The sequence below is a fragment of the Crassostrea angulata genome, chromosome 6 (genome assembly GCF_025612915.1).
Source record: "Crassostrea angulata isolate pt1a10 chromosome 6, ASM2561291v2, whole genome shotgun sequence".
NCBI lineage: Eukaryota > Metazoa > Mollusca > Bivalvia > Ostreida > Ostreidae > Magallana > Magallana angulata.
The window spans coordinates 358,040-380,674 of record NC_069116.1 but is presented as its reverse complement, the minus strand read 5'-3'; the positions used below and the strand labels follow the sequence as shown (position 1 = coordinate 380,674).

General features: G+C 32.5%; 3 protein-coding genes and 1 long non-coding RNA gene across 4 annotated transcripts; all 4 read left to right on the top strand.

The window, feature by feature from the left end:
* Positions 1-1,088: 1,088 nt before the first annotated feature.
* On the top strand, positions 1,089-1,994 carry LOC128186816 (uncharacterized). Its single transcript, XR_008243980.1, has 2 exons — positions 1,089-1,442; positions 1,799-1,994. It is a non-coding gene; the product is annotated as an uncharacterized LOC128186816 (long non-coding RNA).
* Positions 1,995-2,871: 877 nt separating this feature from the next.
* Positions 2,872-10,167, top strand: LOC128186814 (uncharacterized). Its single transcript, XM_052856720.1, has 6 exons — positions 2,872-3,002; positions 7,302-7,354; positions 7,537-7,695; positions 8,983-9,076; positions 9,170-9,234; positions 9,340-10,167. Exons 1-6 carry the CDS (start codon positions 2,920-2,922, stop codon positions 9,660-9,662), a joined length of 777 nt encoding a protein of 258 aa, XP_052712680.1. The 5' UTR covers positions 2,872-2,919; the 3' UTR covers positions 9,663-10,167.
* Positions 10,168-11,165: 998 nt separating this feature from the next.
* On the top strand, positions 11,166-14,462 carry LOC128190423 (uncharacterized). The gene is made up of 7 exons (XM_052862465.1): positions 11,166-11,563; positions 12,276-12,325; positions 12,779-12,982; positions 13,551-13,689; positions 13,775-13,817; positions 13,892-13,940; positions 14,316-14,462. The coding sequence occupies exons 1-7, from the start codon at positions 11,481-11,483 to the stop codon at positions 14,381-14,383; spliced, it is 636 nt and encodes a 211-aa protein (XP_052718425.1). The 5' UTR covers positions 11,166-11,480; the 3' UTR covers positions 14,384-14,462.
* Positions 14,463-15,953: 1,491 nt separating this feature from the next.
* LOC128188651 (uncharacterized) lies at positions 15,954-18,919 on the top strand. The gene is made up of 3 exons (XM_052859832.1): positions 15,954-16,333; positions 16,967-17,161; positions 18,240-18,919. The coding sequence occupies exons 1-3, from the start codon at positions 15,967-15,969 to the stop codon at positions 18,848-18,850; spliced, it is 1,173 nt and encodes a 390-aa protein (XP_052715792.1). The 5' UTR covers positions 15,954-15,966; the 3' UTR covers positions 18,851-18,919.
* Positions 18,920-22,635: the final 3,716 nt, after the last annotated feature.

The window sequence follows — 22,635 nt, the reverse complement described above, 5'->3', positions numbered from 1 at the left end:
ATCTCCCCTTTGTCACGCACTTTATTACTAGAGTTATCTCCCCATTGAATATATAAATTAAAGCTCAAGCCCAATAATCTTTCTTTCACTTCCTGTTGCTGAGAAGATAGGTTGGTTAAGTTTATATTATATTTTTATCTTTAATAAGCACGTGCTGCAAATAACCCACCCATCCCTCCCTTTTGAAAAGGTATCTGCTGGTTGTTCTCTGTTTCATTTTTCAGAAACCCTGTAAGGACCTGTCATCCGGTACGGCTGTTGTATGCTACACGTGTGCACTTAACACCTGATTGGCGTGAATGAGCGGCGCTGGTCATTTCAGACTAGTGCATGTATTATTATGTGGACATCGACCCCTGCACCTCCCAAGGGTCAATCGTAAATTCTTGACTTCTGCACCTCCCAGAGTCAAGGTATTAAACCTGTGAACTTTGAACTTTGAGTGAACTTTGAATGAACTTTGAACTTTGTTTGAATTTGTTGAATTATGTTAACTACATGTATGATGTTACTTGATGTGTTGAATTTTGAAATTTGGGGCATGCCCTTTGTCATGTATGGCGGCCCATTACCCTTAAACAGCCGTGCCCAATCATCGCCAGATTTGATATAAAATTAAAGAAATTTATAAATGTTTTACTATTTGTGTTTTGTTGCGCACTTTTGTGAGATAACACTTTGTGGATATTTTATCCTTTTTAATAAAAAAATTCATTGTTGATTTTTTTTTTCTATTAGTTATTTTATATGTCTAAGCAAAAGAAAGTAATGCTCCGTGTACAAATAATATTATTTTTATTTAAACAGATTTCATTGATATCCATAACAGGTTTAGGAAACAGGCATAACCTGTTCGAACACTAACCTTTCAGACACCATTGCGTTGAAAAAAATACGTTGCATTAGTTCTATTGATTAGCTGCAGCAGGAGCAATCTCTATAAGATCAAGGGATTGCCATTTGGTTGGAAAAGTTAAAAAATGTAATTATTTTCAAATATAAATACAAAACAGATTTTGTTTATTTTATAGATTGAAAAAGTATCAAGTGCAACCGTCCAGATGTTTCTCAGATAATTCAAGGAAAGACGATCTTAAATGACACACTCTTTAAAAAGCTTATTGATTTCCTTTGCATAAGACTGTCACAATCAAATCCTAGAAATTGCTGTAGTGTAAGTTGTTTTTATATGTAGTGGATTTATCCCGTACTGAACCCCCGTGTTTTGACAGACTTTTTATTTTTATCCCATATTGAGCCTCATATTTTCAGTTTGGCATAGGTCAGCATAATAGACTCAACCTGGGTCATTCTACCCGCATTGTTAGGGCCTTATAAGGTTTGAATTTTGCAGTTCTGGACAGAGCGCACGATTTCCCCACACGAATCTGACCACGTGTATTAAGTTTTGTAATTGCCTGGTAACTAAATCTCCAGACGGGGTAAGTTTGCTTTTATTTATTTCATTTTCATTTTGTAACTCTTAAAGCTTATAAGTGCCACTTTATATTACTATAAATAGCGGACAAGAGTTTCCACGTGAATGTTACCTTAGCTTGTATGTTTAACAGTGCCACGTGTATGCCACGTATATATCGCAATATTTGTGCGTTATAGTCTAATAGTGTCATGTTTTGTTTAGATATGTAGTATATAGTGTAGTTTAACTACCTGTGCCGTTCGCTACGGTGTGTAAACATATATCTAAGTGTCGAGAGTTCACTCTTTTTAAATGTATTATACGGAGACCGGTTAGGGTCATTAATACATTGTACTTATGTAAGCATTATAATTAAAGGTCCCGGGGTTAGTCACATTCTATGCATGGACGAGGCTCTGTGTATTGGCCCGAGGGGTGTTGGTGACTGACGGCCTATGGTGGATGACCGGAAGAGTTTCCTGTAGTTGATTACCTGGATCAGGTGAAGTGGTGAACTGGTGGACACGGTAGACACGGTGGATACAATGGACGATGATTCAGGGTAGCATGGTGATGGGCGTAGACAGGAGGATTAGAGCCTAAGAACCGTCTGGTGTCGTGTTCTGCCGATACTTTTTTGTATATTTGTAATTTTTGTATATAAATATTTTTTGTATATTTTATTGTTGTTGTTACTGATCAGAGGCTCGGTCATGGAGACAAAGACTGTCTAAAGTTAGTTCTACGTTTAACGTATCTCGTGCGCATAGGTTTTGTAGAAATTTGGTTTTGACAAAAAACAACAAAAAATTTCAATTAGATTTTTTCCAGTTTGATTATAGTAAAATACTGTAATCTATAGAAACTCGAAAGTTTAGAAAATCAGATATCCAATGGGATTATCAGGACAGATCACTATTTAAAACGTAGCCTGTATATATTAATGTAAATGAATAAAATTATCTGTTTGAAAAGTTTGCTTGTTTTGTTTTATCGCTCTCCTTCGTAGGTTTGGTATTTTCAAGTGACCTTAAACGTAGAATTAATTTTGGGTGGCCTAAGGAAATATTTGTTATTGGTCATGAATAATTTTTTTTTTTTGATTAGCGAACTTTAAAACGTCACCCTGGACCTTGATGAAATAATCGACATACACTACAGATTATTAACGGATACTTTAGTTATGGTGTAATAAAACTTTACAAATGGCTGGCCCAGCATGAACAGACTGGCTCTGATAGACACATCATTCAAATATGTCGTTTATGTGTATAGCCTTTGCATTTTATCTCGTTTAAATCTGCATTAATCCTATACAAAAACACTTAAAGAGAGCTATGACCTTTATGATCGTTTAATATATTTATAATATTTATTTTCAGGAAATAGTTCTAAGATGCACCTGTTACAAAATGCTTATAGTGTTTTGAACATTCAACGTTATATAGCTGGTAAATAATGTTTATTTTGTATGGATGTACCTGTGATGTATGTGAAAGATGCAGAGTTCAAATAGTATAATGTTGATGTTATTTGTGTTACAATTGCTAGCAGGCTATGCAAGGTCTTTAGAATGCAAAAGGTTTGTGTAGAAATTATTCTAATTTTTAATACGCCCAGATCATTTTCTTACTTTATATCTCCTTTTATCTTTCTTTAACGAGGCAGAACGTGTTACAGTACAGCTCACGAGTATCCCGACAAAAACACCGACCACCGTGTTTGAAAGTCCACGCTGAGCGTGGAAGTGTCGGTACCTTTGATCTATTGTTCTCTGTTACGGCCACGAAACGAGAAAAAACACGGTGCGACACGGTGCAACGCGATGCAACACGGACAGTAGCACGGTGTAACACGCGGTATTTACCTGTGAAAAAAGGAGGATTTAGGAATAAAACTTATAAAGAATAAAATATTTATTGATGCACGTAAGAGAATTTAAGAAAAAGACAAAAAAAAAAATAGAAAGAAATAAATAAAATTTTTAGGCACGCAATTTTCAGACGTATGCAATTGTTACGGTTGATTTTTGTTGATATTAAGAACAAAAAAAATCGATATCGCCCACGTAAAGGTTTGATCAATTAAAACACTAACACTTTCTTTTCCTTTTTAGAATTCAAATACACGGTTCCATAAGTTTTTGTTTCAGTCCGTTTTTAAACGTAGTAGTAATCGTAGTTACTGTAATAATCGTCATATAAGAGAGAGAGAGAGAGAGAGAGAGAGAGAGAGAGAGAGAGAGAGAGAGAGAGAGAGAGAGAGAGAGAGAGAATACCGGTATGAGTTTAATTTTAAGTACATTTTATTTGTAATTCAGTTTAATAAGTTAGATTTATAGTTTCCATTATATTGAACCCTTTTCCCTAAAATTGCGATAGAATCTATGCATGCAGAGTCCACGTGCTATCCCTGTCAATCAAATCAGCCCGCGAGATAGACCACGTGCTCCTTCCATGATAAGGAAAAAATGTCGTTCTATTGTTTTTTTCAAGTCCGCAAAATAGAAAAATGTTTAGCAATGAAGTATTTAGTGTTTGAAATGTTTACTTCTTCCTTCTTATATTGCATGTATGGAGTTGGAATATAGCGTTGTAGAATATCTCTCTCTCTCTCTCTCTCTCTCTCTCTCTCTTTCGCTCTCTCTCTCTCAGTGTGTACTTTTGTGCAATCATTTTTGAATTATAAGAGTTCTATTTGTATAAATTTAATTCATTTATTTTAGATCCATAATTTTAATAACGATTTTAACACAATGACTAAAAGTTTGTAAAGTACACGATGTAATAAGATTTTTCGTTAAAATTTCGACGCTATTTCACATCACACATATTAGATTTGTTATAAAATAAATAAAGTTGTGTTAACTGTTTAAAATGCTTGCAAAAAGTTACCGGTATTATCTCATTCATCTTTTTAATCAATCAAGTTTTTTCGTACATACATGTACATATTTGTACCCGGTAAATAATTTCTTATCGCAAGTTAATACTTTGTGAAATTCCTGCATTTATAGAGTTGCTGAATTGTTCTCCGGATCCACGCGCCGATAGTCTTACGTGTAGTTGTCTGTGTACATATCTACAGACAATTTTTTTGTTTGTTAGAGATTAGAAAAAATCATGGAACTAACAAAGTAGAAGAAAGATATATTAGACCATACACACGACGGGTTGTGACGAGTTACCAAACAGGTGTTCGCGGAAAGGTGTGAATAACGGCATCTCGAGTACACCTGTTCAGACGTCCAAATATAGACACAGTTAGTTGTAAATTCCAATGACACCTAACAAGATAGACAATAACACCTGTTGTGTATAGAACCCAAGATGAAAGACAATGTTGTTTATCTGATCAGCTTCCGTACAGGTGTATCGCACGAGTGATTTTTCATGTGAAATCACGAGGCCATTACCCGCTATACGGAAATAAAGTTGAAAGTTAATTAATGAAATGCGGGTATATTTTTAGTACCTGTACAATGCTTGAATATAATTTAACAAGAGCTTCTACAGGTATTTAACTATAAACTATAATATAAAAGTGATTTTTTGTTTTTTTATTGCTACATAAATAGCTGAAGTCCAAATTATTCGAGTCACCGGTAATATTGGGTTGTTTATTTACTACAGCACATCAACGTGTTTTTAAAAATCATGATCTGAAATGTTTTCATTTTTCATTTTTAATTGGTTTATATTAAGACTGTAAATTAATTAATAAATCAGAAAGTTTTCAGATAACAGAAAATAAGACGTTTAAGCTCCCGACATTTTAATCGGATCGTCAGTTACAACATCCCATGTGTTTAGAAAAAAAAAACATGATTAAATTGATTTGAATTTTGATTATATATCAACTGATTATTAAATATATTGGGTGAATTTATTTCAATTTTTTTAAGAACAAATGAATTAAAAGGCACCCATTTACGTCGAGTTTTCAGATCACAAAAACTTAACTTCACGTTGACAGCCCCGACAATTTTCTAGGTCCATGCAACGTAAGTCGATATTTTTTTTTTAAATATGAAAAGGATCTATATGTTTCAAACCTTGTTTAGCCATAATTTATTTATTTCTAAACATACGCTATTTCTATCAAAGTCTCAGGTAACGATATCCACGGAGTAACACAGTGGCCACGGAGTTACACAGGCGGCCACGGTGCGACACGGTGCTTTTTCTTGAATTTTCCAATACACATACACGGTGTCACACCGTGTACACGGTGCGACACAGACCGTTTTCCACCGTGTTTTTTACACGGTGGGTGTCGGGATACTCGTGAGCTGTACTGTAAGTATATATATATTTGTTATGCTTCAGACGATTAGAGTACTTCGGAACTGCAATCAATGCTTAAATAACTAACAAATAGGAATAGACTTACTTAGATATGCAGCCCATCTTGGTTTTTTTCGGTTACTTATAATTATGCCATTATCATCTTATATACCAATCTAAACGATCTATTTCCGTGTTGGCTTTTAGAATTCATAACCTTTCTAAATTGCTTTAATGTGTGTACGGTCTGAGTTGATTACACAAAACTTCTCCGTTTCTATACAACATTAATGACAAGGTAAATTAAAGTTTTAGGGTATGAAACCTCATTAAAACAGTAAAATACAAATTTATAGCTTGGTATGTTGCAAGAAAACGATGGGATAATAATTTAATATTGATATTTTTATATCAATATATTAGCAATTAATATTGAAAATTTAAAGTTGTATGTATTATACGTTTACCTGAAGTGAGTTATATATTTAGATTCGTTTAATGTGTTATATTGTCCTAAAGGGTGAAAAGTGAATTATTTGATATGTCAGTACACTGTGGAATAATTATATTTCGTGGTGGCTCAATTTTCGTGGAAATCGTGGGTACTTTTCATTCACGAATTTACATCCTCCACGAATTACGACAGGATAAGCTATATGTAAATTGCACCATATACAGTGGGGCCTCAGATATCCGGACGCCAGATAACCGGACGCTTCAGTTTACGGACGATTTTATTTGGGAACAGATTTTTATACGTTATTTTGTCTCATTTATCCGGAATTTTGCGTTCCGGATTCGGACGGTCTGTTTTTACCACAAAACACTGATTTACTACTAATCTTGCTTCATTTAACCGGACAGTAAAAACTGATGATACCCTACTCAGTACAAAAGATTACCCCTGTCAATTAAGTTTCACACCTTTTTTACATGCTAGACCCTCATGAGTAGCTTGTATAAACACACTGACCTCCCAAATCACTTTCAAAAATTGGAAAATTGTGAACAACAGTGTATCATAAACATATAACACTTGGACACAAAGAATTTAGCTAGATTCGGTTATCATTATTGTCTGGTTAATATTTCATGACAAAATAATAAAATAAAGCAGAGTTCTCTATTTCTAAAAACGTTCATATCAACAGACAACTCTAGCATGTGTTCCTATATGGTATGAAAGGCAAAAAACCCTAGTATCAACACTGGGTGCCTTTGTATACAAATACATTATCATTCATGACAACAATAGACACATATCAGATATCCGGACGCTTCACCTATCCGGACGGTTGGACTTGGGAACGAAAGCGTCCGGATAACTGAGGCTCCACTGTACATAAAATTCTAACAATCAAATGCGGTTTCATTTAATTGCATCTACTATATATAATGAATTCGGATATATTGGTAATACAAGTAAATATATTTAAATAGATGATTGAAATTCTCGAAGAAATATTATGTTTATCACTAACTATGTTTTTTTTTTTTACTTTTCAACGTGTATACCAGATACATGTATCATGTAGAAAGCCACAATATGTATGTTTGCATACCTTAAACTTTTTTTTTTCATAATTATATTTTAGTCACGGTCGTCAATGCTGCTCAAATTACTACAATGAGAATGGTAGTTGTTCAGGTTAGAAGAGAATTGGATGATTACAGCTTTATAATCATAACAAATATTTTATGTGAACCAAATTATAAATGTTTACTTTTAGCTAAACTTTTAAAGTTTAAAAATGCGATGAACCATCTTCAAAATGTCATGAAGCTATGCAAAAATATCGATTTTTTTTTAAATTTTTTTTCTTTTTTAAGAGTGTCCGGCAGGAACGTTCGGTGACAACTGTAGCGCCACGTGTCAGGTTAATTATTTCGGTCGTTTCTGTAAGGAAGAGTGTCACTGTTCTTATAGTCAATACTGCGACTTAGTTAGTGGCTGTCTCAACATCACAACTAACACGACCAAAAGGACAGGTGACTACTAAGTCATTAACTAATTGTAGGAAGTTGTTTTAAAGTTTCATCTGTGTGTTAAATGATGATACAACATAAACTACATTGTACAAGATACATCACACTGGGTTAATTATATTGACAGGTCAGATGTATCAAGTTGATAACACGTAAAGCACTGTCGGCCATTGGTTAGATAATATTACAAAATGAAAGCATTGCAGTTCACACAATGGGGGGGGGGGGGTGGTGGTATTTATTCATATATCAAACTTATATTATTATATATACATTACTTAATGTATTTTTTCGACGACTAACACTTTAGGGATATTTTATCCAAATCTTTTTAATAAAAAGGGGGACTTTTTAAAATAAAAACTAAACTAAAGGGTGATTTAAACATACCGTATAGTACAAATACATATTATACAAAAGATTTGAACACAAGTTCTTTGAAATAACGGGGTTCTCAACTTAAATACAACCTTTAAGGTCAACCGATTTTCTGACAAAATCTTAGATACCACTATGCCAAAGATATCTGAATGCATAGGAAAATAAGTTACACTTTCAACATACGATTAACACTCACTCTCATTTTTACTGCTCAAACAAATAAGAATCATCAAATAATGCATCCTAAATTGAATTAAACAATTAATAATTTCACATGCCTTATCAAAAACAAGCATTTTTAGAGTTCAAATATGATTATTTATCAAACATATTTCCTTGATATTCTCAACAGGTTTGCACAACATATTAAATACTCTCCTTTAATAACAGGAAATAAAGAGACATGGTCACGATTTTAGTCAAAAATTATGTTTCCGATATAGATGTTTACAATGCTTCGGTAAGGCATTTTTAATAAGCAACCAAAATTTAAGTGTAATTCGTCGAGTTATAAGCGAGTAACAGAGCTTACAATTGTTTGCTTTTGTTTACATTTTAAATTATGAAGTGAAAATTCCAGTTTTAGACCTGAATTGAATGTGCTAAACGTTAGAAACTGTTTATTTTTGCTGAAATGAATAAGAATATTGAAAAATCAAATTACAGGTATATTGAACCTATGTAAACAAAAACAGGGTACAAGCCTTGTTTATACGCCAAAGAATTGCGAGACCTGAATCTTGCTTATATCACTACGACTGACTCTTAATTTTCATTTGATCATTAGAAATGCATTACTAAAGCATTTTAAATAATAAAAGCAGTAAAATAGAATTTAACCAAAATTGTGACCATACTCCTTCAAGTGTATTGTAAAACAAGTTAACAATAAACACACTTATCTTTCAGGGACCCCTGTGTGGAAAAACGTCGCAATTGCCTCTACTGGTTCCATTATCACAATTGGATTAGCTGCAGCAGGAGTTATCTATTTAAGATTAAGGTTTTGTCATTTGATTGAAAACCATGAGAAAAAAAATGAAATTCAAATATTTTTCAAGTAAATACTTTAAAAAAATCATTGCTTTATTTATAGATTGCAAAAGTGTCAAGCGCTATCGTCTTCTAGATGTTCCTCAAAGAATTCAAGAGAAGACAATCGTAATTCAAAACATGAGACACTCTTTAACAATCCAGTTGGTTTTATTTGCATATAATGTTCATTGATTTCTTTTTATTCATTTTTTTCTTTCAATCCTTTTTCAGTTGCTGAACAAAACCCAGAAGCAGCAGCTTTTGAACTATGTCCATTAAAAGGGGCGTCAGAAAACTTTCATCATCAGTACGAGAACTTAAGAATAATGAAATCAATGGATACAATTACAGAGAATATAAATACAATACGTAGTGAGAATGAGGAACTTTCCAATTACAATAATGTCGGTGGGATTTATGGACTAATTTCCAAACGTCAGTTAAAAGATGTAAGCTTCTCGAACACAACTAGTGAAGGAGGACTTCCAATTAATCATGAACCATCTCAAACGTCGTCCCAATACAATATACTGTCTCTGAAGAGAAACATATAACCATCCACGACAGATGTATACGTTTAAAATGATATGGAATTAATCGGACACAGTAATCTGATAAGGCGTTTTGAAATAGTTGGTACCAAACATTCAATACAAAACAAACCAATCAATAAAAATCAGAGACACTTTACCTGTCAAGTTAGAAAGGCAGAGAAAAGTAACGTCAAGAAAACACTATATTACTAATATTGTAAAAACACAAAACGTGTCTTACTATAAAATATCCATATGTTTTTTGTTAGTTTTTGAGGGTTTTTTATGTTGTGTTGCTTGATAATTGTTATTAACAAGTTCCTTCCAGAAACAAACATTGTAAAACTATTTTCTTCTGTAACATATTATAAGTGATTTGTTTTCTTCGGCCTTTAAAAGATATTAATATATTGTCAAGAATGTTGGCAGGGACACCGACAATTTTTGAAAATCGAAGAATTTACTACATTTGTTGAACATGTATTTTAAAAACAGTGTTACCTTCCAAATTTATCCTTAATTATATCACTGTGTACATTAGTCTATTTGAGAAAGCTTTACATAAAATATTAAATGGCATCAATTTATTTCTATCTACTTACCTTTAATGTCGGCTTCTGAATGAAAATTATAATTTAAGTGCAAATTGTACAAAACAGAAACATTTATCTACTAAAGTATTCAGTTTGCGTCTTTACCGTAAAGTTAAACTTCTTTCATTCTCTTATTTACTTTTCAAGCAAACTGGACTTTTTAAAAAACAATCCAATTCCAAGATTGGTTATAAAGAAGCTTTAACAGTAACACTTATTTTCAATTCAAAACAAATGCAAAACATGCCATCTGAAGTAAATACAGTAAAACACAGTTATAGCGAACATGCTTATGATGAATTGATTTGTATTCCCCGTGACTTTATCACATGTTTTTAAACTTGACGGATATAGCAAATGACGCTTACGGCGTAGTAAAATCGCCCGTCCCTGGCACTTAGTTATAAGTGTGATTTGCTGTAAAGCGAAGTATTAGCCACTCAATAGTTTAAAACAATACATCACACATGAATAGAGAAAAGCAATAAAAACTTTGTACATTTTAACACAAAAGTGTCCTCGACAAATTTCTGTATTTCAGTTTTTTTATGTTAGAAAAATGAAATTTATTTAATGAAAAATCTTTTTTTTTCAAATTACCAGGAATGATCATGTATCCTCTTCTACAGCACTTTACATGAAAATGATAGGAAAATTTTCTTAATTCTAAAAATGGACGAGACTAAAAAATCTTTTAAAAAGTCCGTTTCGTTTGATACCTTTGACACTGAACATACTACTCTGCACAATGACATTTTATTTTTATTTTAACTTAAAATCTAAAGAAGATTTGTCAGAGGGCCGTTTCTTTGCCGTGCTATTCTGCAAGAACTTTTAAATCTAATATATGACAGCAGTTGCATTTAGAAATAATCAAAACACGATTTTCTATTTATATGTTAAAATATTTGTATTTAAGTTCATTATAAGATATAAAAAAGTTACATGTATGATTGACCTTAATACAGTCTGACATTTCAACTAGATTACAAAAATAGGAAAACTCAGGAAAATGCACTTTCTCTATATCCGCGTCCTAATCTCTGGATATTGTGGCGCGCCCGGTGCTGTGCGCTACCCATCCTATCCTGCAACACTTGTTATAATCCCCGCAGAAAATTTCCTGGAAAGTTTGATTACGTTAAATAAAACCGTCTCTTTTTGTTAGACAGTCCATATCCTGTAAAAATAATAAAAAAGGTATGGTTAGTATTTGAATACACAGCAGACAAAAAAGTTGGCTAGAATGTATTTTGTTCTCCAGGTTGTCATCGCATTTATAACATTCATCCGCAGCAGTACTTCAGAGAGCGCACAATGTGTGGACAGGTAAAGAACAGCTTGACTACTGAGTATTACTTCATGAAGTTAATCAAGGTCACTGTAAATATATTATGCTGATATTTTGACATTTTGATTTGTTTTGTTTTTTTATAACATTAAGATTTTTTTAATATACTTTTTAATAAGTACATATAGGCGCTCTTGTTCTCAATTTTTGGTATAGGTTTGTGTTTTGAATTATCTTCCATATGGTTCACATTATTCGTGATATTTGGCGCTGAACACGAGTTGTATACCTGTTTTATTAGTGCACAATACTCAATGAATAATGGCTTTTATACTTTTTCTTTCTGCTTTACTTAGTTTCTAATCGATTGAGCTACATGAGTTTCGAAATGCACAAAATATCAACGTAAAGATTATTCTAACATAACCTGACATAAGCAAATATCAATTCGAGATCTTTTCCTTACACAATGAAGGCAGTTGAGCTTTTGCTAAAGATTTGTACAGATTCTTCTTGGAAAACTACTTATTGTTTCCCTTTCATTTAAGATAATCAATATTTCGATAAGGATAATTGAAAAAAAATCATGCTAGATAAGCAAAAAAATATCTATAGATTTCATGTCCATTATTACATAGAGCCATTAACTTACATCTATTTCTGTGGCAATTCTTTGTTGCTCATTCAGTGAATGCAGTGTAAAGGTTACTGACATTACTGCATTGTACCATTACGCTTGATTTATTTCAGTGTCTACGTCTGTTGTACGAATTACTTTGAAGTCAATGGAACCTGTAAAGGTAAACAATATTAAAATGCTGACTGTATTTTGTATCTTTACTAGAATAACTAAAATATCAAATAGAGATAAGAGCTAAGGCAAACTATAATTCATTGGTATTTGTATTTGCAGTTTAATTTAATAATTTAAAGAACACGTTGTTGTTTTGTTTGATTCCCGTGATCGATCAAGTTAATATATCTTTTCATCGGATTCTACGCCAGGTGACATCAAATGCTATTTGGTCAAAAACTTATTTTTCAATTTTCTGAAAAGGACATTATATTATGTAATTGATTAAACAGTTCCTTTCATAAATAAGCAATGAGTTTTTTGAATTGAATAACACATTGACTTACATGTTAACCTGTAAATATTGAATAAAAGCTGAAAACTACAACTGAATATGAATAGAGATCAAAGGATCACTTTTGTCAGAATTCCTTTGGATTATTTGTTATGTTCTTTAAAGAATGTCCCGCTGGAACAATGGGACCCAACTGTAGCATCCCGTGCCCCCCGGGTTACCATGGACGGCTCTGTCTGTGGGATTGCGACTGTTCCAAGGACCAGTACTGTGACCCAGTCAGTGGCTGTAAACAAACCACTGTCAGGATCTGGCGCCATGTTGTTACAGCAAACGACTCCACTACAACTCACATACGTCATCTTCCAGGTTTGATATACTGTTTTGAGATGTGTAACATTTAGAAAAAAAATACAAAGCCATGACGAACCTACTAGTAGTTTATTGGGTTTTTTTCAATAATAATTGCTATTTTTTATAAACGCTATAAAATTTGAAAAATGATCCTTGAATAAGGTTGAACTTAATGTTTTTCTTACAAAATATTACAAAATTTTCTTTGAAACCTAAAGATCTTAAGCCAAATCACATTCCTTTTAATATTGATATGTAAGCTCGCGTAGAAGTCACGACTTAAAGCAATTCACCTAAATGGGTTTTTTTTTGGAGGAGTCATGGTTGCTGTCTTCTTGTTTTATGTTGTTTGTGTATGTATGTGTGTGTGGTTTGTTTTTTTTTTGTTTTTTTTTTTCGGGGGGGGGGGGGGGGGTCAATAAGATTCGAGTGATCCGCAGTTCCAGAAAAAAAAAGCTTGAAAAAAGACTGCCATCGTCCTCAACAAAGACAATTATAATTATATAGACGACGATATAGATAGATATAGATATAGGTAGATAAAGGTTTTCTTATAAAATAAGCTCACTTGTACTTTCCTTAGCGGCCTACCATATGGACAACATGACCCCATGGACTGTGCAAGGAGACTTACGTGTAATACGGAGTGACGTCGCTTTCTCTTCCATTGGGTTCTTGTTGGTTCTCATAGCAGCAGTGGGAATTATTTTTTACAAATCCAGGTATGTTATGTTGGTTTTTTTTAATTTAAAAGTTTCTATAGTTTTATTTTTAAGATTATAAAGTGTATTTTTGTGTGTATTTCAGCTGGCGCATTAGTCGTGATGGGACACATTTGCTTCGATTCCAGGTTTGTAAATCTAAACACTTTCGTATATAAAGATGAATTATTGACAGTTGTTGATATTTTGTTTTTGATTTCAGCTGGCGCGTAAGAAAAGCGGTGAAAAAGAGCACGGTGGGATTGGAGCAGGTCAGATAAAAGACATCACCTCAGTAGATAGCTATCAAATTACATGTATATGATTAATTGACAGATCAATTGGTTTCCAAATAGTGGAGTTTGTATGACTTTTTGCTAGATTTACATGAATTTTTATATTGACAGACTCAAGAAATACAAAACAATTAAACAACAGACTCAGTATTCCTGCATGTCAAAATCTCACCAAAACAAAGTTACTAGAAATCAATACAACACCTTAGTACATGCCTGACCATGAGGTCATTCACGAAATTCTTCACAAGTGTAGAATTTTGGTCATTAAAACCAACAACATTCTCACCCCCTGTATTGTCGGATGTACGAACAATTTTAAATCACTGTATACGTTTTATTCAATTCCAGACCAAACACACCTTGCCTCTGCAGACTTCAACAGCAGGACGGTAATCGAAGGATGTCACCCCGTGTAGGTGAAGACTTCAGGCTTGATCGAAAGTCTCAAAACTCGTTTACAAGAACTCAACAAATAGGAATTGTTTCAAACGCCGCAATAATTGCGTTTATGTACGATTTACGTACATCATGATCAGATCTACACTGTCTGAAGTTGTTCAACCATACGAAATAAGCCGATATAATTCCGATATATTTTTACAAGGCATCAACTTTACAACCAATGTACTCATGTTATCTATTTTAAAAATTAGACAAATTGGACAAATTTATTAGATATCAAATCGATTTCTATATATATTGTTCTGAACTATTTGTTTAAATGCATTGCATTGAATAAAGCATTGTTAGTTTGTCCGTTAAAACGTGTTACACCTCACATGGATAATTACTACAGAAATGTCATGATGTGTTCTATAAAAACAAAGTAAAATCAATAAAGATTTTCGTAACATATCACATTTTCTCTTCCGACTTTCTTTAGAATCAACGAGCTAAAGTGTGCATTCATTCCGAAATATATATATATATATATATATATATATATATATATATATATATATATATATATATATATATATATATATATATATATATATATATATATAAAAAACACCAAAGGTAGTCCTGACTCTGCGTTATTAGCCATACACAAGGTACCAAAAAGCGTACGAGTGAGTGCCTTTTTCATGTGATAGGGGGAAAAAATTCCACACGGCACTTCTCCCATCCATGGTTTGATCCAGGCAAAGGAATTAATCCGGAACAGCTTATTTTTCGTATACATGCAAAGCCAGGGTCAGTCCTTGCTAGTTTGTGGAGGTAGTTTTAGTTTCGATCAATCAAGAAATAATTAATCCACTCAAAAACAACACGAAAAGTGCAAAAAGACATTATTATACGATTAAAACTTATTTTTATAGCTTATAATAATATGAAATTAGTCTGTTAATTGGCCAAACAATGTATTTGAAACTGAAGCAGGTTTTAAGAGTTACTCATACGCCAACATGTTGTTTTACTCGATGGCGTTGATTTGCCAATTTATAGAACTCATATCGAATTACTGATTTCCTTCAGATACCAAGTGGGTCTAACAGTCTAACTATATACACATGAACATATTTATATATATCATATATATTTCGATATTGATTATGGAGTAAATCTGAATGTTTGCTGTAATACAGATGTTCACAAGGTGATGATCGAACGTGTGTGTTGTTCCTCACTGTCATGTGATGTGAACTCGGCTTTTCTCGCATGGAAAGTCGCTCAAAACTACGGGTCGTATTTGGCAAGTTTATGATATATCACAACATATTCCGACGTTGTATATGAAATACACTATACAATTTTTATGTAGCAAGTGTTATAGTTTTAAAATGAATAAATGTATAAAGAACTGAAATTAAATCTCTTTTTTTTTTCTAAAACAAAAAAAAACAGTTTTTAAGTACAAATTATTCGATGTCAAATAATTTTTAACAATAAGTTTATTATGTGTTAAAAACGGCGACAGAGTTGTAAAGTACCTAACTTTACCAAGATCCTTTCAACCGGGACATATCGCCGAAACTACTTTTACCCACAGCGAAAAATGGCGTCCTTAGACGGAGGACCACGAAAGAGAAGGAAAACAGACGACGAATTGTTGGAATCATTTCACGATTCGTTCTTGTGTCAAAACCCCTCATTTGCAGACGCTATCTACAGGTTCAAGGACATCACTACAGGCCTGGGTGCATTCACTATCGGGTCTTGTAACGCTGCGGACCCTGACAACGGTTGCAGCTTCAACAAGGCAGTCTGTACGATCAAACCCACTCAGCGTGTATATGCCTTTGCGAATTTTTTCGTTGATGCCTTCAAAATGTTGAAGAATTTTGTCACCAAAAAAGAAATTCCATCAGACAGTGAAATGAAGATGTTATTCCTGTGTCTCATCCGGTTCTTGGTCAACACAGGTAATCTTTGAGGTATGCTTTTATTGGAACTGTTAGCTCGTTCTAAATGTGACGTTAGTTCTTCTAACCTTGAATAAAGAATTCGAACGTCAAATTTTCCTGGCGACTATGCTAGAGGCACAAAGTGAAACTAGCCAACAGCTGAATAATACATTGAAAGTGAAAGTAGAACAAGAACAGCTACAGAATGTAAATGTATCAGCTGTGTAATGTGTTCTATTTATTTATAGAAGGCTTGTCTTTAGACCAGTGACATTGCTTATCAAGTTTCAAAGAGAAAGAACCTACTCTCTCCTCTTGTTACGTGTTTCGGATTTTTTGTGTTGATTAAAACCACATCAATGTCAATTATTCATGTGTTTTTTAAATCAATTTTCTACACATGCTAAAGAGCTGACATGACATGATGTGGATTTATATGTTCAATATAAATATATGTTCTCTTTTTGTATTAATCTCAATTATTAGCTGTAAAACTCAAGAGACACATTTTATATCAGATAATATCACAGCTGGCCTCTGATCTAGCAGCAGCATCAGTCAGTTGATATAATGTGCTCTCTGACAAATTAACCTTTTGAAGCTTTATGGTTTTATTTCAGTTTGATTTAATTAAAGATGTCTATTTTGCAGAAAACCAAGAGGGTCTATCACAGGCAGAAGATTGCACTAATGACACAGAGTTGGCTGTGCTGCTGACCTTCCATTTGTTTACTCGCCTCTCAGCATCTCCCCGTTTTATTGTTGATGACCAAAAGCCTGCCCAGCCCAAAGCTTGTCCATGTAGGAGGAGACACGGACAAGTAACTTATGGAGACACAAGTATAGGTAAGTGGCATTGCCTGGAAATTTTATTATTGACAAAAATATATCAACAGGTTTCATAAAATTTCATAAATCCTTTGACAGGGATAAATCAACATTGATGAATGCAGAAAATTAGAGAATTACCAGTCAATAAAATCCTGTCTAATCCACCCATATGTTCAGCGAAGCTTTGTAGCATGTAGCGACATTGTATATTTGATCAGATTAGTGAGTTAGTTTTGCTGTTTATCACTATAGTATTTTACTGTTTTAACTGCAGTAACATCCTGTGAACCACTCTCTGACATGTACTATCATGCAGACAAGGAAACTTTGTAGCAGAGCTTGGGGGGGATGGTAACATCAGTGACCGAGTTGTATAACGATCTCAGATATGACCTTGGTCAATCATTTTCTAAAGGTTTTTAGTTCTATGATGTTCTTGGCACTTAACATATTCAATCAAGCTCACCATTACCTCATTTTGATGCCAATTTAAAAGTAGTTATTTGTTGAGCATAAAAGTCTTAGTCAGGTGAGCAATATGACCTTTGTGCCTCATTTGTAAGTGCTCATCAACTTGCACTTATTGTAAACAGATGGATTCACTCCAGTCTATAATGTACAGATGGAGTGTGGCTCAGGCATGTGTATACTAGGTGTATATTTGGTAAAAACATTAAATAAAGTTATATGTAACAGAACAGCTGATGATAATGAGTCAACATTTCTTAAGCCAGAAAATGAGAGCTGTCACACTAAATATTGGTCCCATATTATTTAGAAAATCTTATTTATAATTTTTCATCGTTGACAAATATGAATTTAAAAAAAAAAAGGGTTCTATAGTTTGACAGTTTTACAAAATTCATGAAAATGTTTGATTAGCTAATATTTCCTTCTTTAAAAAAAACAATATAAAATCAGAATTTCTTATTACAAATATGTTAATGGATTTTTTTTCAGTTAAATTATGAAATTTAATTTAATCGGTGAGAATGAGTTAAATGTTTGTCCTAAGTCAGGTGAAATGCTGACAATGCATATAAATATACTTTTCATTGAAAATTCTGAATAAAAGGTATATATTTTATCTTAGGCAATCCAGTTGTTTGGCATGGTTGTTTGGATTTGATCATGGAGGGCTCGAATGTCTCTGTAGACATGCTGGATCAGGACTCGGAGGCGAGTAGCAATAGGGAGTCGGGACGGACAGTGACACAAAGGATGCTGGACATGACAGACAACTCCATGGGGAGTGGCTTAGTGCAGCTAGCGGCCAAGACAATCGTCCAGTCTTTCTACTACAGACAGGTGTATCCCGAGCGGGAGAACTCGCTGATTCCCGGTGTCGGAGTGTCCAGCACAGGACTCGTCTTCTACTTTTACGACTCTGTTCATGACGTGCTCCTCGGAAGTTCACGCTTTCCTTTAGCAGCTTTTTCTCCATTTGAGATAAATTTTACAGCAGTTATTGCACTTTGGATGGTGTTGAACCACAAGTATCTGTGTAATGGACTGTCCTCTGTAGATATAGAGGAGGTGCCTAAGGCAGGCTTTGTTACAGCCGCTCGGAACAAGCTTCACATTTACAAGGCGGAGCTAAGACAGGGTGGCGTAAACTTTCGTCTCTTCACTGCTAACAGTCTGGACCCACTTTCATTTGTTAATTCAAAATTCATTTTGTCAGACGTATTAAAAGATGTGTAATGAAAACAGAATACAAACATTTCAGTATTAATTGTTGAATAAATACACTGTTGTATGAACTTAAATCTATTTGTTGGTTAGTATTCTTTTGTGTGTGTGAGTTTGCTTTTGCTGGAAATAATAATACAGGGTTATTTTGTTAATTACACTATTATTCTTGCAAAGACATACATTTGTCATCTCTTTCATTTCAATGTCAATAACTGTGAAATCCAAGCATTATAAAATTGTTATAGAATCTGGATTTTGTCAGATAATTTGTGTAGTCTATTTATATCTCTGTAAGGTAATGGTAATCGCCAATGACATGCTGTATAGCCAAATGGAGAACATCACCGCTTGTTAGATGTTCCTGGGTTACACCAACCAGTCTTGCATCTTGAATTTATATTTCCCTACAACAGTTGGTACTATAACTTTATGGATTACCTTGATAACATGGAAGAAGTTCTTTTTATTTTAGTTCATACAGTACCGATCAGACCCAACCTAACACCAGAGTAAACTCAAACTAAACCCCGTGATTACTTTTGGGGTTTACTTTGGGTTTACTTTTTGAAAATTTGGGTCCACTTGGGGTTTACTTGGCATTTACTCGGGGTTAACTTTGGGTTTACTCATGCAGGAATTGCCTTTGGAGTCAACTGTACGCACTGAAGTGTGAAGCAGACCTGTCTTTTATTCTGAATACACATGTAGTGTCAGCTTTCAGGGGTATACCTATGATCGGGTTTACTCTCTGTGTCCACTCTAGGTTTACTTTGGGTTAACTCTGGGTTTACTCTGGGTCCACTCTAGTAAACCCAGAGTAAACCCAAAAAGTAAACCCAGGGTGTAGTTGGGGTTTACTTTCTGTTAGGTTGGGTCTGATCAAAACTGTATATATATGTTAAGAAAAGACATCTCCAAAAAAAAATAACAACACTTTCACTTTAAGCTGGTCAAGTTACATATGTAGTACAACATTGAAACACTGGGTTGTTCTACTCTTTACTGAGGTACTTATAGTTGAAGTAATGTTACGTAGGTACATGTATTGGGACAAGGCCACAGAAGATAAGGTGTCAGACCATAAATCTTCATCCACGTAACTGGATTTTCTTCTTGATGCTATACTTTATTGTATAATATCTCACAAGCAAGCTACATACCATGTAGAGTAACTTCTCTCATTGTATCTATTAAGTTTGCTTTTTGTTTATTTTATTCAAAGTGGTCGACCAGAGCCAGCTATACACTAGTATTTATCTTATGATACATACAAGTATTTATGTTTTCATACATACTAGTATTTATGATTGGAAACATACTAGTAATTATGTTTAGATACATACTTGTATTTATGTTTAGATACATACTAGTATTTATCGTATGTTTCCTACTAGTATTTATGTTTTGATACATACTACACATGAAGTATTTATCTTATGATACATACTAGTATTTATCTTATGATACATACTAGTATTTATGTTTGATACATACTAGTATTTATGTTTGATACCTACTAGTATTTATGTTTGATACCTACTAGTATTTATCTTATGATACATACTAGTATTTATCTTATGATAAATACTAGTAATTATGTTTGATACATACTAGTATTTATGTTTGATACATACTAGTATTTATGTTTAGATACATACTAGTATTTATGTTTTGATACATACTAGTATTTATGTCTAGATACATACTAGTATTTATGTTTGATACATACTAGTATATATGTTTGATATATACTAGTATTTATGTTTGATACATACGAGTATTTATGTTTGATACATACTAGTATTTATGTTTGATACATACTAATATTTATGTTTGACACATACTAATAATTATGTTTGATACATACTAGTATTTATCTTATGATACATACTAGTATTTATGTTTAGATACATACTAGTATTTATGTTTAGATACATACTAGTATTTATCTTATGATACATACTAGTATTTATGTATAGATACATACTAGTATTTATGTTTAGATACATACTAGTATTTATGTTTAGATACATACTAGAAATTATCTTATGATACATACTAGTATCAATGTTTGATACATACTAGAATTTATGTTTGATACATACCAGTATTTATGTATGATACGTACTAGTGTTTATCTTATCATAGATACTAGTATTTATGTTTGATACATACTTATATTTATCTTATGATACATCCTAGTATTTATCTTATGATACATACTAGTATTTATGTTTAGATACATACTAGTATTTATGTTTAGAAACATATTAGTATTTATGTCTAGATACATACTAGTATTTATCTTATCATGCATACTAGTATTTATCTTATGATACATACTAGTATTTATGTTTGATACATACTAGTATTTATGTTTGATACATACTAGTATTTATGTTTGATACATACTAGTATTTATGTTTGATACATACTAGTATTTATGTTTGATACATACTAGTATTTATGTTTGATACATACTAATATTTATGTTTGATACATACTAGTATTTATGTTTGATACATACTAGTATTTATGTTTGATACATACTAGAATTTATGTTTGATACATACTAGTATTTATCTTATGATACATACTAGTATTTATCTTATGATACATACTAGTATTTATCTTATGATATATACTAGTATTTATGTTTGATACATACTAGTATTTATGTTTAGATACATACTAGTATTTATCATTTGATACATACTAGTATTTATGTTTAGATACATACTTGTATTTATGTTAAGATACATACTAGTATTTATGTTTAGATACATAATAGTAATTATGTTTAGATACATACTAGTAATTATCTTATGATGCATACTAGTATTTATGTTTGATAAATACTAGAATTTATGTTTGATACATACCAGTATTTATGTTTGATTCATACCAGTGTTTATCTTATGATAGATACTTGTATTTATGTTTGATACATACTAGTATTTATCTTATGATACATACTAGTATTTATGTTTAGATACATACTAGTATTTATGTTTAAATACATACTAGTATTTATGTCTAGATACATACTAGTATTTATCTTATGATGCATACTATTATTAATCTTATGATACATACTAGCATTTATGTTTGACACATACTAGTATTTATGTTGGATACATACTAGTATTTGTGTTTGATACATACTAGTATTTATGTTTGATACATACTAGTATTTATCTTATGATACATACTAGTATTTATCTTATGATAGATACTAGTTTTTATGTTTGATACATACTAGTTTTTATGTTTGATACATACTAGTATTTATCTTATGATACTTACTAGTATTTATCTTATGATACATACTAGTATTTATGATTAGATACATACTAGTATTTATGTTTAGATACATACTAGTATTTATCTCATGATACATACTAGTATTTATGTATAGATACATACTAGTATTTATGTATAGATACATACTAGTATTTATGTATAGATACATACTAGTATTTATGTTTAGATACATACTAGTGTTTATCTTATGATAGATACTAGTATTCATGTTTTGATACATTATACAACTATGACTTTAATAAACTGTCTCAAATGGTGGAGATACATCTACAGTTGAACTTTGATATCTCGAATACAAACCAATGGATATGTCGAAGTGATATGCAAGTCCCAGCCAGTTATTTTACCCTCGATATCTCGAATACTTGAATATGTCGAGGTTTTAAACAGACCTATCTAGTTGGAGATAACGAAGTTTGAGTTACTAAACATTTACATTTGTCCATCCGTTTTTTCTAACATGTTATGTC